The 20,311-nt window shown below is 39.3% G+C and overlaps 1 protein-coding gene across 1 annotated transcript in view; it reads left to right on the forward strand.

Annotated features, from left to right (window-relative positions):
• ATAD1 (ATPase family AAA domain containing 1) overlaps positions 1-20,311 on the forward strand; it is a 52,167-nt gene that overhangs the window by 24,947 nt on the left and 6,909 nt on the right. The window contains exons 5-8 of the mRNA XM_029931701.1: positions 1,157-1,357; positions 7,744-7,850; positions 11,105-11,194; positions 14,183-14,233. Of these exons, the coding sequence (XP_029787561.1) occupies positions 1,157-1,357; positions 7,744-7,850; positions 11,105-11,194; positions 14,183-14,233 (449 nt within the window). The remainder of the gene's footprint in view (positions 1-1,156; positions 1,358-7,743; positions 7,851-11,104; positions 11,195-14,182; positions 14,234-20,311) is intronic.

Here is a 20,311-nt window from a genome sequence, read left to right on the forward strand (position 1 = left end):
AAGCTCAAGCTTCTTCTTAAAAAGAAAAAAATGAAAATTTAGGCAGGGTGAAATTTTAATACAAAATATTTTTTTAATATTTTCTATTTTTTTAATGTTTATTATTTATTCTTGAAAGAGAGAGAGAGCACGAGCAGGGGAGGGGCAGAGAGAGAGAGGAAGACACAACTCAAGCAGGCTCCAGGCTCTGAGCTGTCAGCACAGAGCTTGACATGGGCTCCATGAACTATGAGCTCATAACCTGAGCCGATGCCAGATGCATAACCGACTAAGCCACCCAGGCGCCCCTGTATTTTATTTTCATTACATAATAATATTTTGGAAATCTCCAAAGCCTCTTCATTTTACCCTAGCATGCCACCTGTAAGTATTGTCTTTTTACGTGCTATGACATGAGAAAAGTAGAGAAGCTCTGAATTAAGCAAATATTTAAGTCTGTAAATTATAGTTTTTGTCAGGCCTATCTAGAGATGATCTATAGCCAGGAAGATAATTTTTCTGTTAACATAGAAAAGTGTTACTTCATTTTTGTTGAAAAACAGTTGGTGATGATTCCCAGAATGTCCAAGGCCTTGACCAGTTTAGATCTCTCATATTAAAAGAATTATCTTAAAGTGTATTAAGCAGCAAACTACTGTTTGGAGACTATAGGTTAATAATACAGTTTTATTCCTTGGAAAGTAAAACAGAAGTGACTGCCAGCTTTTGCTCCTTTGAAGAAGAGATCCTTATCTGTTTGGAAAAAGGCTCATGCCCTTTTGGCTAAAACTTAAGTCTCAGTAACATCAAAACGATGTTTGCTGCAGCGTGTTCTGAAGTTCTCTGTTTTCTCTGGGCTGTTCTAATGTGCTATAGTGCCCTGTTGGCTTGTGAAGGTGTAGGGTGTTTTACCATTTTATTTGTCACCCCTGGATCGAGTGACGTGAGTTTAGGGGTCAAGGTGATCCTGAACGAGACCTTCCTGTGAAGGGAGAAGACACAAGCGTGCTGTAATTTTATAGTCATCTCTGACACCAAACTTGGAAAGTGGAGCCTTACTTTTCTACTACTAAAAAAAGATAACAAGTGAATGTTGGGAAAGATTTTAGTGTGGCAGCATTAATATGTTGATTATCAGATAAAAATGTAAATAATAAAATGACATGTTAATTTGTAGGAGTTCTCCTCTATGGGCCTCCAGGCTGTGGTAAAACGTTGATTGCCAAGGCTACCGCCAAAGAAGCAGGCTGTCGATTCATTAACCTTCAGCCTTCAACACTGACGGATAAGTGGTACGGAGAGTCGCAGAAACTGGCCGCTGCGGTCTTCTCCCTTGCCATAAAGCTACAGCCTTCCATCATTTTCATAGATGAAATAGGTATGTGATTTTTCTGTGTGAACATTTTATAGCGCCATTCTTAGGGGTGGTATTCAGATGACCAGATTTAGTTTTCAGCGCTTATTAGGGCAGATTAATAACACAGAGGAGATCACCAACACCCTTCTAAGCTATGTATAATTTTCATATTCCAGAATGAACCATACTGTTCATTCCACTGCCTGATGGTTTTTTGTCTTCTCCGTATCACATGCAGCACACAGTGGGCATCCCTGTCTGTGTTTCTTCAGGCACGTGTGCTTATCCAGGCTGCATGCCCCGAAGTTGGACCATTAGCTTGTGTGATGTGTCTGTCTTCAGCCTCACTGGGATTATCAGTTCTTCAAAGTGGTTCTACCTGTTTTCACTCTCAATTATATCGTTTCCCTACATGCCCCTAAAATTTATTTTTTCTGATACTATAATTGTTTTCTTTTGTCAACTTAACATGTATTATCTCATTATTGTTTCATGTTTCCCTGCATTGCTAGTAAATTTGGGCATTTTAACATGGTAACTAGTCATTGAGTTTCCTTGGTTATAAGCTTGCAGTTTTTCTTTGGGGTTATTTGCATTTTCTTGGTAATTCTTTGTTGATGTTTATTATGATTGCAGATATTTTCTAGATTGGCTTGTCTTTTAATTTTATGATAGTTTCTTTTATGGAAATTTAAATTTAAATCCTTATGGTTTATACTTTTTGTGTCTGGCTTACAAATTTTTCCCTATTGCCATAAATATCCCTCTTTTCCAAGTATATATTGTGAAGTAGGAATCTAATTTCATTCTTTTCCATATGGACAGCCAACTTATAAAATAAATTGTCTTTCCCTGTATGTCGTGACTTTTATATTAGCGTACTTTTTCTGTGTTTTATAGCTCATTGGTATTTTTGGTCCTGTTCCTAGTATGGTAAGTCATAATAGAGCTATGGTAATTGAACCTATAGCTTTGAGTCAGTTATACTATTATATGTAATATGATAGACTGTACAGAAATACAGAGAGAAAAGTAGGGATAGATATAAAGTACTCTGGTTATTTATCTGTCTTGTGTCTCTCATCGGTTTATTACAGCTCTTTTGGGATTTCGGTGTGAATTTTCCACAAAAGGGAATATAGCTAGATTTAGAAAAAATTTAATCTAAGACGCTTTAACCAGGAGGTGTGGTCATTCTGCCTTTATTTTGATAGCTTGTGTATTTAGATTTATTTCTGCCACTGTGTACTTTTTATTTACCAGTCTAGTGGACTTTTCTTTATCCCCTTTTCCCTGCTACATACAGGTTTAGAGGTAACATATTCTTTTTCTTTAGTGAAAGATTTAGAATACCTATTTGCCTTCAAAGCCTACGCCAGTTATTTCTGCCCTCCTCCTAAATGATACAGGGACCTTAGAACTCCTGAACCCGGATCATCCCATTCATTACTTGCATGCTGGCACTGATTTTACTGTCTCCACACCAGTCGTTCTTTCTGTTCTGGCGGCACTTGTTTGGAGACCTCTGTCCGTCTCTTTGCTCACAGTTGCTTCTTTACACACCTGCCTTTTCTGGATTTAATGCCGTTCACTGACGTCTGTCAGAGTTCTTTCAGCAAAGATGAATACAGTGAATTCTGTCTTTGGGTGAAAATGGGTTAATTCTACCTTTACTCTTAAATGGTAGAATTCTTTTTCTTCAGCATTTTGAAGCTACAGTCCATTGTCTTCCAGTCTTTCTTATTGCTTTCAAGAATTCAGCTTATAATCAAATATTTATTTGTAAGTAATTTTATCTTTTCTCTCTACTGTTACTAGATTTTTATCTTGTTCTCCTATTTGATTATGGTTTTTCTAGGTCCATGTTTATTTTTATTATCACACTGAGACTTACTGTGGTTCTTAATCTGATGATTTGTGGTTTTCATTAATTCCAAAGAATTTCTCAGCCATTACATATCTTTGATTGTGGCAAGACTTCCATTTTATGTGTATGCACACACACGCACACACACACACGCACACTCTTCACCTCTCTGCTTAATTTTGAGTCATTTCCACATTGAATTCTCTCCCATATTTCATCAGTTCTAAAATATACCATTTTGTTGTTTACATTTTAATGTTTCTGAAATTGGGATACCATGTTATAATTTATTGGCAGAGTTTTTTCTTTTAGTATTATAACATTTAAAACTTTGTTGATGCCTAAAATAATGGTACAACTAAAAAATCAATCTTTAAACAAGTTTTAAACAGCAGTTCTTTGCTTGGCTATGTTAACGTCACAACCGTTGGGTTTGTATTCTCTTGATTATATTTGAACTTGGGAAGTTCTAGTTGGTTCTCTTTCAAATTATATTTTTTCACTATAGTTACTCTTCTGTTTGAATTTCAACCCCTTTTATGTCTCAGATTTTTTTTTTTTAACTTAAGTTGATTTATCTTGAGAGAGACAAGAGACAGCATGAAGTGGGGGAGCGGGGAGAGAGGAGAGAGAATCCCAAGCAGGCTCTGCTGTCAGTGCGGAGCCCTACACAAGGCTTAATTGCATGACTGTGAGACCTTGACCTGATTCGTTATCAAAGGTCAGACGCTTAACCTGACGACTGAGCCACCCAGACATCCCCCCTTTAATGTCTCAGTTTTAAGCATACTATTTTATATGTAGTTTTTTGGACTGTTCTGTTGTCTGAAATTCTTCTTCTCCTTTGTATTGTTAACTGTTTCATACTAACTTGTTTCCTTGGCTCATTGCTCACATTAGGTAGCTTACAGCTTGTTTTTATAGGAGAATTCTGTGTTCCCTGAGACCAGTCAGAATGATTTTCCTACCTTCCACTTAGAGCCTCTGCATGGGGTGTAATCGCTCAGGACTAATTTTGATGATAATCTCCATGTGTATGTTCCTAGACTGATGATGTCTTCATGCCTGAGGGAGAGCCCCTGTGATCTCAGGGTTTCATTTTTCACGGGAGACCTGTTTATCCCTGGAGCCCAGACTAAGACAGACTTGGCCTTTAGCTCCCAGGAGTAGTGAGTGGGACTTTTTCCTTGTCTACACTTTGAGCAGCTTGGTCTCCGCCTGGACATTAACACCGAAGCTGGACGCGTGTCCACAGCGGCACAAGCACCTCACACCCCACACTTACTGCCTGAGTCCTCACGGTTGTTTTTCTTTCTCACAACCTCAGATATTTGTTAAGCTGTTTTTCTCTTGTTATTTAGAACTGTTCTAAGTTTACAGAAAGAACGTAGACAGTTTTCATACTCGTACCCCTGCACACACAGGTTTCCTGGTATCAGTACTTTGCATTCCTGTGACATATTTGTTATAACTTATGAGCCTGTGTTAATCAGGAAAGTCCGCAGTCTATATTAATGGTCCTTGTGCTTACAGTCTGTAGGCTTTGACTAATGCATAATGTCACGTGTCCACCACTCCAGTATCAGGCAAAATTGTTTCACCACCCTGAAAACCCCCTGTGCTCCACCTGTGTGTCCTAAACTCCCGAAGTCCCAGCAGCCACTGGTCTTTTCACGGTCTTCCTTTTACAGAATATCGTAGTTGCAATCATACAATATGGAGCCTTTTCAGACTGGCTTCTTTCACTTAGCGACATGCCTCTAAGGCTCCTCTGTATCTTCTTGTGGCTTGGGAGCTCATTTCTTTTTATGGCTGGGTAATAGTCTGTTGTGTGGTTATACATGCGTTGTTTATCCATTTGTCGTCCCTGGGGCATCTTGGTTGCTTCCAGTTTGGGGTGATTATGAATAAAGCTGCTAACAACCATGATGTGCAGGATTTTGCATGGACAAACATATTCAGCTCAACTGAATGTAAACTGAGTGTAAACACCTGGGAGTGCATTTGCTGGATCCTGGCTTCGTAAGAAATCCCCAAACTGCCTTCCAAAATGGCTCTGTGATTTTGCAGTTCCACGGGCAATAAATGAGGGGTCCTGTTGCTCAGCATCTTGTCCATCACTTGATATTATCAGTGTTTGGAGATTTTAGCGATCCTGGCAAGCATGTAGCGGTGTCTCATTGTCATTTAAAGTTTCAGTACCCTAATGACATACGATGTGGAGCATCTTTTCATGTGCTTATTTGCCATCCATGTATCTTCTTTGAAGTGTGTGTTCAGGTCTTTTGCACATTTTTTAATTGGGTTGTTTTCTTATTTTTGGATTTTAAATGTTCTTTGTATATTTTGGATACACACTTTTTATTAGATAGGTATTTTGAAAATCTTTGTCCTAGTCTTTAGTTTATCTCTTCTCTCTCTCTCTCTCTCTCTCTCTCTCTCTCTCTTTTTAATGTTTATTTTTGAGGCAGAGAAAAAGAGCATGGGGAATGGGAATAGAGAGAGGGAGACACAGAATCCCAAACAGGCTCCAGGCTCTGCCTGAGCTGTTAGCACAGAGCTTGACGTGGGACTGGACCCCACGGGCTGTGAGATCATGACCTGAGCCAGAGTCAGATATTCAACCAACCGAGTCACCCGGGAGCCATGGCTTATCTCTTCTCGTAATTGCCGGTGTCTTCCACAGGACAGACTTTTTCTTTTTTTTTCTTTATCGAGCATTTTTTAATTTTAATAAAGTCCAACTTAACTATTTTTGTTTGATTGATTATGCTTTTGGTGTTGTATGCAAAAACTCCTCACCAAACTCAAGTCACCTAGATTTTTTCCAATATTATCTTCTAGAAATTTAATACTTTTGTGTTTTACATTTAGATCTAGAATCAATTTCAGTAAATTTTTGTGCAAAGTATAAAGTCTTTGTCTAGATACATTTTTAGCACACGGATGTTCAGTTGTCCTAGCACCATTTGTCAGGTGTGCATTAACTTTAAAAAAATACATTTTTCCAACTTTTTTTGTTAGTATTTACATATATGTCTCTTTCCATCCTTTGCAGCATTCCGAACTCTTAGAGTTAAAGTGTGTCTCTTGTGAGCAGCACACAGTCTGATTTCTTAACCACCCGTGTGGGTCTCTAAGACCTTTTACAGTTAACACTTTTTTTCTAATTTTTCTTCTATGTTTATCTACTTTTGAGACACAGAGACAGAGCACAAGCAGGGGAGGGGCAGAGAAAGAGGGAGACACAGAATCCCAAGCAGGTTCCAGGCTCCGAGCAGTCAGCACCGAGCCTGATGCAGGGCTTGAACCCACAAAACATGAGCTGAAGTCAGATGCTTAACTGAGTGAGCTACCCAGGCGCCCCTCCATTTAACACTTAATGTAATTACTGATATAGTTAGGTTATTTATACTTATCCAGAATTGCAGCTGTCTTGTCAGAACCAACTTCTTAGCAATTATGATGATTAGGAATACTTGATAGCAGAATCATGTGGGTAAGTCAGCTGTACTTACACATATTCTCTTCAAAAAGAAGCAATTTAAAAAAAAGACTACATTTTCTACATCGAGAATAGATGGATTAGTTTTGTACGCAGTCAAACAGTGGGACAGACTGCATGAAACTGGAACTGCAAAAGAAAACCCAGGATGCGTATTGGTCATCAGAAGCCCTTGTCATCTCATGGTATTGTTTTTGCTATAATCACTTTAAAAAAAATTTTTTTTTTAAGTTTGGACCAAAGCATTTCTGTGCTGCTGGCATGTATGATTGATCTTCAGGTTGTAGTTTCAGTGCTGAAATACCAGTTGTTTGAAGGGACAGAAGACAACACATTTGAAAATCTACTGTGTTTTTTTAATTGTTAGGATGTACTGTTCCCCCCACCCCACTTTAAAAGCATTTCATTTTCGTTGTAGATAGATGATTGAGAAGACAGCACATAGCTCAAGAGAAAATTTAAATTGTCCTTTAGTGTGTCACTGAGAGGTTTTGAAAACAATTAGTGTTGTGGTGTATTTTCTTTCAGACTGTGTACACTATATAACGTATGTGCACGTGCGTACTAGCATGTGCATTTGAAGCCAGTTTCTGCCCTGCATTTCCCACTGAATGCTGTTTTACATTTTTCCAGTGCCATTTGTATTTCCAGGAGAAGCATGTGAGGAAAAAAATGTGTCGTACAATTAAGAATACGTAGGACGCAGATAACCTAGAAAGTTAGGGCCAACGCGTACAGACCTTCCTCGAGACACTGCTTGATCCTTCCCCTCTCAGTACTGGATCCTGCACTTTTTTAAATACATTGGCATTAACGTGTTGATAGGAAAGAAATGAGGATTGGGAGTTGATTGTGCTTTAATTTCTCAGTTATTTGCCAAAATTACTGTATCAGACTAATGTGTGAAAAGGCATAGTTGAACCCTTTTTCTTGTACTCTTTCACAGAGTTGTCAGCTTTTGATTACTGATTTGAAGTTATACAAAGAGTAAATAATTCAAATTAGTTTCTAAGGTTGAGGACTTTTTCCTTCTAGACTCCTTCCTGCGAAACCGTTCAAGTTCTGACCATGAAGCTACCGCCATGATGAAGGCTCAGTTTATGAGTCTATGGGATGGACTGGATACTGACCACAGCTGTCAGGTGTGTGAAAGAAATCTCCCTTGAGCCGGTGGTGGTGGGTGGTGATGTGGGTGGGGGAGGGGGCCGGTGGTGGTGGCACAGTAGGTAGGTGGGGGTAGGTAGGGGTAGCGATGGTGGTAGCAGAAAATTTAGTGGGCTACTTCTTAGGCTTTTTTAGAAAAGTTTTTTTTTTTTTTTGGTAATAATTATACTTACCATTAAGTACATGGGGAAACTTGGGATCTGAGTGAATGTGTATATTTTTAGTCATTTTCAGGGCTTTGTGTTAAACACGATGTTAGAAGATTGCCTAAGTGCTTGAGACAAATACTACAGAAAAGAGAAAACCAGGTGAAGCCTCTCCTGCGAGAGTCCTCATGCTGAGGGAAAGGAAACAGCTAGTGGCTGTACTCTGTGCATGTTGAGACCTTTACCATGAATCTTACAGTCCCTCCTCTTAGTTCCTCTGTCACTTAGTTTCACTTTACTGCTTTTGTTAGTTGCTGGAACTCACACACTTTCCCACTTCCTGCCACGTGCCCTTAGGATCCCACGTTTATGAAAGTCTTGTATCCTATGCTTTGTCTCTCTGCCCTGCGGGCTGTGAAAACCAGAACTTAGGTCTCCTGGTATGACCCCAAAGGCCACCTATCTTTTTCATTGTACCTCTTGCGGTTCTCATTTTCTCTTAGTTCTTCTCCTCTGAATAGTTCATACTTTCCAGCCAGAACAGTAATGTATTTTCATTAAAAGGAAAAAAAAGCCTCACCCAGCATATAGGTTTTCTGCCGTATTACCAGAAATGGAAGTTCTAGAACCAGAACTGAAAAACCAAGCCATGCTTCATTTCCCTCCATTCCCCATGTGACCTCCCTATGGAGTGCCCATTGGGTGTACATTATTTACACTCAGGTGTTTCAGCTTCTTGTTTGTATTTTCTCTTTGTGCTACATTCTGAGAAATGTTTTTACTTTTTTTAATGCTAATTCTAATTTTAGTTGCATCTCTTCTGTTAGTTAACCTTTTATTGAACATATTAGTTCACTTACTATATTTTTCAGTCCTAGAGATTCTTTCAGATCCTTCTTAAGTCTGACAGGGGACTTTTGATGGGCTCTGGCCCATCAACTCTTGCTTCCAGTTTGATTAGAGAACTAGAGGCCCGGCATCAGCTGGCTCTGTGATCTTGACCAGATAATGCAGTCACTCTATATCTAAATGGAGGGAGTACTAACTGTAAAAAGGGAAGGATAGCATCCATTCAAGCCTGTTGGATGGTTTTAAAGAATTTGATTAAGTGTTTATAACTTGCCTGGTTTAACTTAGTACATAAGTATTTGCTATGTGATTGTTTTTTATTGCTTTAAATATGTTAACATTCTAATTTTATGGTTTGTGTTCAACGGTTCTAACATATGACTGTACATCTGGTTCTGTGATTTGACTTTATGTGGGTTTGTGTGTTTTGTGATTTCATGGGAGAAGTTGTATTTGTTAAAACTGTGTGTAGATTTTTGGAACCTATGTTGAAGGTTTTTTGCTTCTAAGAAGATTTTGTCTTCTGCCAGGTTCTTTTCAACACAAATAGGTAAATTCTGGTCTGCGATACAGGTTAGCTGGTGAAAAACCATGAAATCTTAGGGATTGTGTGTTTTTTGTACATTTTACCAAGAACCAAAGCTTGACTCTGCTGAATGCGTTTTCTCATACTTCACCACTGTTTTCAGGCCCTTATACTTCATGAGCCCCAGCTTTATGTAAGGTGTTTATTCAGATTCCTCCATCCTAATTTTTAGCATCCTATCTTCCATACTGGGTTTCGCTTTGTTTTTGTTTTAGGTCGATATGGTCAGTCTTCTACAAGCTTCCATATCACTTTGGATCTCTTCTAACACTTAGTATATACTCTATCTCAAAATGTACTTCTGTTCATTCTTTATCTTATACAGTTAGTTCCTTTGATCACTTTTAGGGCTTGTTTTACATTTGATAGAAATTTTACCTCATTAATTTTATAGGGTTGTGGAAAGTCAACTAATAAGGGCATAAATATTTTGATTTTAGGACCACTTAATTCAAATACAAAATTGCATTATATTATGGAACTAACATTTCTCAAATTTACCTTTGCATTTACATTTTTTTCCCTCTAGGTGGCAACCTCTCACAGTTAAATTGAAAATAATTTGTTTCTTGAATGTCATTAAGTATAGAGTAGAAGTAGAATATAGGATTTAGTGGATCTTTCAACATGTTCTGGAAGTTGGATTTCAGATTATTTCAGAAGTCAAAAACCTCTAAGGCTGAAATAAAATTATATTAAAGAAAAGTTTCCGTTAGAAAACCGATAAATTTCATTTTGGATAGCAGAATGTGGTCTGTTATTGGAGTTATACGAAAAATACCAACAATAATATTATGATTGAAGGCTTCCAGAAATTAACTTGTTTTGGATATCTCTGTCTTTATTTGTGTTGATTTTTCATGTCTGCATCCTTTATGAGTAAAGTGACATAGGCACAGAGGTTGGCATTTTCTTTTCTTCTTTTTTTTTTTTAAATTAATTTAATTTTTTTAGTAATCTCTACCCCCAACCTGGGGCTCAGACTTAACGACTCTGACGTCAAGAGTTGCACACTCTACTGACTGAGCCAGCCAGGCACCTCATTCTTTTTTCTGCCTAGCATTTATCTAATTAATTATTGCCCTTGTTGAAAGTTTGGTTGCTTGAGGTTTTATTAAAGCACTGAGCAGGTGTCACTGGCAGGGCTGATAGGGCCATGAGATGGTGGTGTGACATCTAGTGGGAGAAGCAGTGATTCCTGTTACTGTCACCAGAATCCTCAGACTCGGGGGAAATGATTTAATGTTAGTATCGGAGGACGTGGATGAAATGTCTCCCGCACAGACTCCTAAGCTGTAACGTGTGTGGCTGTTAGCTATTCGTCATGTAGCCACTGAACAGCCATATACTGCAGGATGCCACCTGTTTTATTTTAAATCTTTGTCATTCTTCAGTAAATGAACGGTGTATTATATTAGTTACTGAAAGTCTGGTGAAATGCATCAATCTTACCAGCTTTGCTGTTATTGGATCCATTTAGGATTAACTTTGATTTTTTTAATAAATTTTTGAGTAACACCGGATTAAAGTCATTTCTTATAGAAGATGTAAACACACCTTAATTTTCCATGGCTTCTAACCTAGTAGTAGTATCCTGAAAGGTGCATTATCGGTAGATTTAATGGCTTGTGTTTTTTTTTTCTATGTCCAGGTCATAGTTATGGGTGCCACCAACCGTCCTCAGGACCTTGACTCAGCCATAATGAGGAGAATGCCAACCAGGTTTCATATTAACCAGCCTGTAAGTGCTTGTGATTGATGTGCACCAGTAGAGGCTCAGCTTTTTATAGGAAAGGAATGGTTTTTAATGATCTTTAATGTTTGTTTATTATTTTGGGGAGAGATGGAGCATGAGCGGGGGAGGGGCAGAGAGACAGGGAGACACAGAATCTGAAGCAGGCTCCAGGCTCCGAGCTGTCAGCACAGAGCCCGATGCAGGGCTCGCCAATGCGGGGCTCGAATCCACGAATCGTGAGATCATGACCTGAGCAGAAGTCGGACACTTAACTAACTGAGCCCCCAGGTGCCCCAGGAATGATTTTGTTAATAGGACTGACTTACTATTTATGGCAGGCAGGAAAGGAATGGGGCAAGAGTCCCCATAATTATTTGTCCTTTCCACACTATCTTGCTTTTTTTCTTCTTTCTTTCCTAAGATGAATGTTATTTGCTTCTCTTCACAGTCTATAATTACCTCGAGGTTGCTTAGCCACTTGTGTGATTTTCTTTAGAATGTAGCAAGTTATTTGGGAACGTACATAGAAAAATTGAAATTATAGTTTTGGCTTAGCACAGGATAAAATTAGGAGGGCTGGGGTTAAAGAATTGTGTTCAGAATGCTGCCAGAAAGAACTGGATTAATCTGATTAATTATTGGCAGTTGTAATCCATGCTTTCCTTTGAGGGGATTGATGATTAACCAGTGCTGAGATGCTACACTTCAACTTAATGCAAATGTGAGAGTGGTACTGAAGCAGAACTGTCTTCTTTCTAGTATCTTTTTTGTCAGTTAAGAAGTACCCTCAAATAGGGTTATATTTGACTCTAACTTACATAACTTTTACACAGAATCCTCACATCTTGAATTTTCTGTGCCTGTAGACTGAAGAAGAAAAATCCAGGGTTGGTAACTGAAAATGTCCACCACGCAGTCAGTGCACATGTTACGTGTATAGCTGTGTAGAAGAATTTTTAGTGTCATTCCTTTCCAATTTGGAAGTAGAAGATTAGAATACCCCTGAGAGTCTCTGGCAATAAACATGGTTTCCTGAAACTTATGGTTGTGGCCTCACTGATCAGTTATTTGCTGAAGCTGCAACCTCCGGTTCCTCTGAGGGTCTGCACAGAGGGAGCCGCTCTGTGAGAGAATTTACCTGCTGCGTCGATGGAGAAATTGTTCAGCTCGCAGTAGGAGACTCTACAATGTGTTAGTGTGATTCGTGTTGAGCACTGGTTTGTGTCCGGCACCCGCCAGGCTCGGGTACCCGGGGCTCTGTCCTTAGCCCTGGGTGGCACGGGAGGCAGACGCGTAAATGCATGACATAAAATGTACTTAACAAAAGTATGTTTGAGGAACTGGGAGACCCTGAAATGATGACAAAAATGAATAATTCTGAGTAGTTTCACAGAATCCAGGGTACAGGTGTTTGATAGGAAGGGAGGCGAGGAAAGGCAAGAGTGTGTGTGTTTCCGGAGAGTTCTGAGGGTAGTGTAGGTAGGGCGCCCAGGGGGCAGAGGGGCACAGGGCTGAGAGGGTAGACGGCTGCGGGGTTTACATGGATTTGGTCTGCCTCGCCTCAGAATTGGGCTTTTCTATGTCGGCAAGATAGCAGGACATCTTTAAAGAAAGTTAATTTCCTTGTGGATCTGAAAGACGAGGATTAATTACACTGATGGAATCTCTGCCTGGAGTCTGACAGGAAACCAAGGTTTTTGATACACAGTAGAACAGGACATAGGACACAACGGCACTGAAGCCCGGGAGAACAGGCCCCAGGGCTCACAGCGCCAGTGAATGGTAGGATAGAACATAAGCCACAGCAGCGTGTCAGGTAGCCTTTACTCAAGTTCTCCTTCTAGCATATTAATTGTGTTAGTTACCGGAATGGGTTGTAATGGATTTTGTCAAACTTGCTACAAATTTATGTCCTGTTAATGTAGAAACTGGGATTTTGTAACCCCCTTTTCATTCTGTTTTTAGTGGATGCATATACTTTATAGGGTAATTTTCTTCTTATTGCAGAACTGTGATGTCAAAGTATATGATTCTCCAAATTAAGTGATTATTCACCGAAAGTAGTTATTGGTGATCACATAACATACCGAATTTACCTTCATAGTTAACCATCTGGAATTACAGGAACAGTGGGGCTTGGTTGTGTTTTTCCAACCATTTGATTTGATACTCATGGTAACTAGCTGTGTCTTCAGTGGTCCTGGGAATAGGAATGAGTTCAGCCATAATACATTTTTAAAGCCTTTATATTTGCTTACTAAGTAAGGTATTCTATCAAAATTCCTATTCTGTGGTATATACTGTGAGCCATCGCTGGGATGGAAAGTATATAAACACACGTGCTGTCCACGCCAGACAAAAACTGGCTGATACAAATTAGCAAGTGTGAGGGGTGCCTGAGGGGTGCCTGGGTGGCCATTCGGTTGAGCATCCGGCTTCAGCTCAGGTCACGATCTCACAGTTTGTGGGTTCGAGCCCCGCATCGGGCTCCATGCTGACTGCTAGCTCAGAGCCTGGAGCCTGCTTCAGATTCTGTGTCTCCCTCTCTCTCTGACCCTTCCCTGCTCGCGCTATCTTTCTGTCTCTCAAAAATAAATTTTAAAAAATATTAAAAAAAAATTGGCGAGTATGGGAGTGACATGCACGTGGAGGAACTGAGCCAAAATCACCACCACCCCGTTCGACTACGTAAATGAAGAAAAAGACATTTGTAGAGGCATTGAGGAAAGGCATTGAAGGGTGTGTTATTTCCTGGACATGATGCTAATCACTGGGGATTCAGAGTAAGAAGACAGGAATTCAGTAGGTTGACCATAAACAAGTACTCTAGAGTCTAGACCTTGCTTAGGCAATATGTTTCATGATTTTTGTTAAGAGTTTCTGTCATTTTCTGCAAGTAGAATCAAATGGTTTATAGAGGAGAGAAGAAATATTGGGAAAACTAGTTGATCCTTATAGTTTTTAAATGTTAACTGGACATGATTCTGGTTTTAGGCTCTAAAACAAAGAGAAGCAATCCTGAGACTCATCTTGAAAAATGAAAATGTAAGTAGAAAATTACATTTTCCCCCAACCTATAAATATGTTTATGTTCATAAAACCATTTTAGAGAGAAATGAAAAAGTAACTGGAAAATAAGCAGCTTTGTACTTGACATAAATCACTGTAAAACTGTTGGTCATTTGTGTAACACATTAGCCAGGGTCCATTTGAACTTTTTTAAAAGTCCTGTGTTTTCATAACTACAGATTAAAATCTTTGATATTTTTAGACTGTTCTCCAGTTATTCAGTTATATGAAATACATTAATTTTTGCATAGCAGTATGGGTTTTTTAATTTATTTGGTTACAATATTTTCTGAAGTTGCAATTTAGATTTGAGAAGGTATGATAATCAAAATTTAGATGGTTTCCATATTTAAGGTCACATGCTTCAGAATTAAAATATGTACACTAAGTGGTGTTCAGGGAAGAGTCTCACTTCCTCTCCCACATTTCTTCTGTATCCTTTCCGACGGCACATTCTATACCGGCAAATAGGATATACTGTCACTTCTCTTCCTTTTTCTACATAAACCTTATTAACAAGCGACGTACACTGCCCTATGCAATGCCTTGTTCACTCATCTTTGAGACCTTTCCATATTAGCAGACAGCATCTGTATTCGGTGCGTTCACTCGCTTTCATTCTCTCCCTCGTTTTTGCCTTGCATCGGACTCCACTGTCTGGATTTACCACAATTCATGTAATCAGTGCCATACTGAAGAACATTCAGGTTGATTCCAGTCCTTTATTGTTACATAAGTGCCTCATTGAATAACAACCTTGTACATATGTCACTTCACACTTGTCCAGGGGTTAGTAGGGGTGAATTTTCCAGAAGTGGAATTGCTAGATCAAATGATAGGATTTAGAATTTTGGTAGCTCTTGCCAAATTGTCTGCGCTGGTTTACTCTCATGCTGGCTGCATTAGAGCCCCTTTCCTGCAGCCTTGCCGACAACGCAGAGGAGTTTTGTTCCCACATGAGCTAGGTAGAAAATAGTATCTCATTGTAATTTTAAGGATGAAATGAGCATTTCATGTTTAAGAGCCTCTTGAGGTTTTTTTTTTTTTCCCTGTGAAATTCCCATTCTTTGCCTATTTTCCTATTGCAGTGTTCTTGTTCTTAGGAATTTATAGGAACTCCAGTATATTAGGGAGAATTCTCTTAGTTCATATAATTTGAAATTATTTTTTCCTGGTTTGTTTTTCTTAACTTACTGGGTTCTTCTCCCCCCGCCCCCCATTTTTGGCTTCTGAGTTTTGAATAACATGGTATTCCTCACCATCCCAAACCTTGTCTCTAGGCTCTATTTGAGGGGCACCTGCCTGGCTCGGTTAGTGGAGCATGTGACTCTTGATCCCAGGGTTGTAAACTCAAGCCCCACATTGGGCGTAGGGCTAGTTAAATAAATAAATAAGCAAGCAAACAAACAAACTTACTTCTTGAACTTGCTGTCCAAACTACAAAATCTGATCAATTTCTGTAATGAGGGATGCTTGTATTTTGTGGTTTTCCTCCATCCCTGAATCACCATCAGGGTGATTCCCCTCTGTACCCTACTTTCCCACTCTCCAGGTTTCCCCTTTATAGTGTAAAGAAAAGAATTCTTTCCTTTTTTTGACTTAATCTCATAACCATTATTACACCTAACAAAAAGTTGACAATAATTCATTATTATTGTTGAATATCTAGTCTGTTCAAATTTCTTGCTGTCTCCTAAATGGCTTTTTTGTTTGTTTTTGTTTTTTACCATGTATTTGACTCAGGATCCATAGAATGTTCATAATTTGCAGTTATTTGATAGTTGGGTTTTTTTAAGTTTTATTTATTTTGAGAAAAAGAGGACATATGCTTACACATGTGAGCTGGGGAGGGACAGAGAGACAGGGAGAGAGAATCCCAAGCAGGCTCTACACAGTACAGAGAGTGACACAGGACTCGAACCCATGCAACTGTGAGATCAGGAGTTGGAAATGAGGAGTTGGACACTTAACCAACAGAGCCATCCAGGCGCCCCAATAGCTTCTAAATCTCTTGTAGTCTGTAGGCTACAGATTACTCCTTCATCTCTCTCCTTCTCTCTCCCACCTTCTTCCGGTGTGTTTATTGAACAAGCTAGCTTGGGCTCACCCACACCTCTCTCAGGCCTGGACTTTGCTGAATGCATGGGAACAGTTGTCTAACAGCGAGTGGGGCAGGGCAGGGCACCCCTGGTCCCGCAGCCCAGTTCCCTGGCTGCTTGTGCTGATTCTTCTGTATTAATTTTAGAGTTAATTTGTCTTACTCAAGAAGAAACAAACACTAGTTGTTTAGTGGATCATAATTTAAGAGAATTAAGATATTTTTGATGTTGAATCTTCTATCCAAAAGCGAGTATATCTTTTTGGTTGTTTTGAGTCTTCTCCCTTATCTTTCAGTAGTGTCCTGTTCATTTATTTCTTTAAAACATGTTAAAAAGACAAAGACATAGGCTAAATTGCAAAAGTTTAAGGAACCTAGCAAATTATAGAGTTACTAACTATTTGGGGGATCATAGAGCCATTTAATAAAAAGAGAAACGCTATGCAGTCTTTTCTTAAGACCTGCATGTTCATGAAATGTTTTCTGCAATTTTGGGGAAATCCTTAAGACTCTCCATGTATTCAAGGTAAGGAACTCCTGTCCTAGGGGGCGCCTGGGTGGCTCAGTCGGTTAAGTGCCGCACTTCGGCTCAGGTCATGATTTCAGGAACTTCTGTCCTATATGAGCATGAAATCAACAACTTACATTTGCCCTTTCACTGATTATTTGATAACTGCTTTCAAGACATGGTATAGTGGTGGTGCTGTTTAGGTAAAAGACACTTAATTGGTAAACCTTTAGCAAAGACAGGCATCAAAGGGCAATTCAGGAAGAAAACAAAGGAGTTGAAATAATACCACAGGTTCTTTTAAAATTAGGATGGCTTTTGGGGCACCTGGATGGCTCAGTTGGTTAAGCATCTAACTTCGGCTCAGGTCATGATCTCACGGTTCGTGAGTTTGAGCCCCATGTCGGGCTCTGTGCTGACAGCTCAGAGCCTGGAGCCTGCTTCCGATTCTGTGTCTCCCTCTCTCTCTCTGCCCCTCCCCCCCCAAAATAAGTGAACATCAATTTTTTTTAATAGATAAACTTTGATTTTGGTATTCTTTTTTTTAAGAGTAGCATCTTTGGAAATCTTTTTAGAATGACATTTATCATGGGTATAAGCAACTTTTAGCATTCTGTTTCTTAAAGCACAAGGAATTAGTGTCCAATTTTATGATGCAGAATATGAATGCTCTCTGGATAATTGCTGACACAAAACTATCTTATTCCTCACTAGCTGGTATTTGTATGCTGAAAGCATATTGTTCAGTAGAATCTGAAAGAAATTAATGTAATTTTGTCATTAGAAAAATAATACTGTTTTCCAGTCTCTTCATATTTCTTTACTGATAGGTCCTTACCACAACTTAGTCATTGAAAACAGATAGTGTAGGGGCATCTGGGTGGCTTAGTTAAGCATCTGACTTGGACTCAGATCATGGTCTCGCAGTTTGTGGGTTCAAGCCCCATGTCAGGCTCTCTGCTATCACCTCAGAGCCTGCTTTAGATCCTCTGTCTCCCCTCTCTCTGCCTCTCCTCCACTCATGCTCATCCTCTCTCAAAAATAAACATTAAAAAATTTTTAAAACAATGTAATGGTCTTGGATTAAGTATGAAAAGATTAGAACTAATAAAATGTATATGTTATACAGTTGTCCTATCTCTGTACTGAGGAGATTGACTTTTTTCCCTACAAACAAATCTGAGTTTAGACCTTTTCCATAACACAGCAGGAGTAGTTACTAACACGTGGCCTTTGAAGACCAGCCTGAGGGGCCCACATTCTGGCTTGACCCCTCCCTGCTGGGGGACCTTTGGACAAATAGTGTTGAGTGTCCCTGGGCCTCATATTTCTCACTGGGAAAGTAGAGGTAATGTCAGCAGTCTCATAGAATCATCTTGAGTATTTAAATGATAAGTGTAAAATGCTGAGAGGACCATGCTTGTGTGCCATCCATAGTAGATGGAGGAGATAAGTGCTGTCCCTTCGGGCTGTGTTAGAAAGTCCTTCATTTATTCCAGTATTGCTCCCAGTACGAACCATGAGATCCCATGAGATCGTGACCTGAGCCAAAATCAAGAGTTGGACACTCAACCGACCGAGTCACTTAGGTACCCCAGAAACTCCTCATTATTTAAGAGTAGCACCTTTAGAAATCCTTTTAGGATATTTGTCATGGGCATAGGAATGCCTAATGAAAACTGTTCCCATGACTTTATGATTTATCTAATAGTTATTATCTTATGAAAAGGGTTACTTTTCGAGTATTTGCTGTGTGCCTAGCATAGTAGTGAGATCCATGGTTTTACTTCATCCTCAGTTCATCTGAAGAGCACATGTTGATACTGTTTTACGTTGAGGAAACTGAAACTCAAGAGACGTTCTATAGTAAGTTGCACAGGCTCACATAGCAAAGTAGTGATGGAGCCTTTTTCTTAACCGGTGCACTACCTCTGTTCATCTTGCTCCCCCAGTGACTGGAATCTTCTCCTTTTCAACCTTTTCTCATACTTGTTTTGTTCATCTTAGTAACTTTATCCCTGTGTCCTGCACAAGATTTGTGAGTGGTTAGAACATAGTGCAGCCCAATAAAGTGTGGTCAAAAGATGGGTTAGAGGTGTCGGTGTTTAAGCGAGAAAGACTCATTGTTAACATCTCTGAGGACAGTTTGGAAGGTGATCTTAAGTAGTTTAATTTATGGAAAATTTTATACATATATACAGCCTTATATCCACCACCCAGATTTAACAGGTGATTCAACATACTTGCTTCCCATCTCCTGCAGTCAGTGGCTCTGGTAGCCTGTTGTCCTGGTGGGTAGTGGAGGTTCGTTCCATGGCTATGTGTGGAGGGAGATGTGCTACATGTGTAGCTGTGGTTATTTTCACTCTTCCATGAATGTTACAGACTACAGAGAGATTAGATTCTTGAATGTGGTTGCATATGTACGTGCACACTCACATATTGTTGTCAGACACAAGGGAGCATACATCTCAAAGGAAGAGAGTAGATAGGTCTGATTATAATCAGAAGTATGACGAGGCAACAGGAACACAGCGAAAGAAAAGCCACCGGGAACTCATTTACAACCCTGTGACTAACAAGGAAGTAATATCCAAAGTATAGGGGCTTCGACAGTCAGTTCGTCAGATTTTCTGTTGTGTACATCAGATCATAGGTTCTAATGGTAACTAGACGTTCTCACTGTCTGATACATCAGAAAATGATACACGAGTTCACTAGAGCCCGGGACTCTTGATATCGGGGTTGTGAGTTCGAGCACCACACTGGATATAGAGATTACCTAAAATCTTAAAAATAACATTTCCTGGTATTATTGTAGACATGTCCATCTCTCTGTGTCCTGATGTTCATGTCTGCTGTATGTATTTTGAAGCAGTATTTTATTAAATGTATACCAGCGCAGAATTGTTATTTTTTTTTGGTGAATTATTTTTATCATTATTTAATGCTTTCTATTCTAAACCATGTGTTCTTAGTAAAAAAATCTATTGATCTAATGAAAATAGAACTACATCAGCTTTCTTTTGGTTAATATTTGCCTTTTATGTCCTTTCTCAGTCTTCTATTTTGAAATTTCTTTTTCTTTTCAAATGGAACACAAAGCTGTTTTATTTTCCCCTTGGACAGGTGTGACCATTCTAAACCTCAAATAGCTACATTTTGGTTTTTTTATACAGTCTAATGGGCTTTCACCAGCCTAGCCTATTTGCATTTGTGGGGATTACTGATAAACTTTGATTCATTTTTTTCCCCATAATATTTTATTGTCAAATTGTTTTCCATATAACACCCAGTGCTCTTCCCCTTAAGTGCCCTCCACCATCACCACCACCTCTTTTCCCCCCTCCCCCTTCCCCTTCAACTCTCAGTTCACCTTCAGCATTCAATAGTCTGTCAAGTTTTGCGTCCCTCTCTCTCCCCAACTCTCTCTCCCTCCTCCACTCCC

This window comes from Suricata suricatta, chromosome 2, assembly GCF_006229205.1.
Source record: "Suricata suricatta isolate VVHF042 chromosome 2, meerkat_22Aug2017_6uvM2_HiC, whole genome shotgun sequence".
NCBI lineage: Eukaryota > Metazoa > Chordata > Mammalia > Carnivora > Herpestidae > Suricata > Suricata suricatta.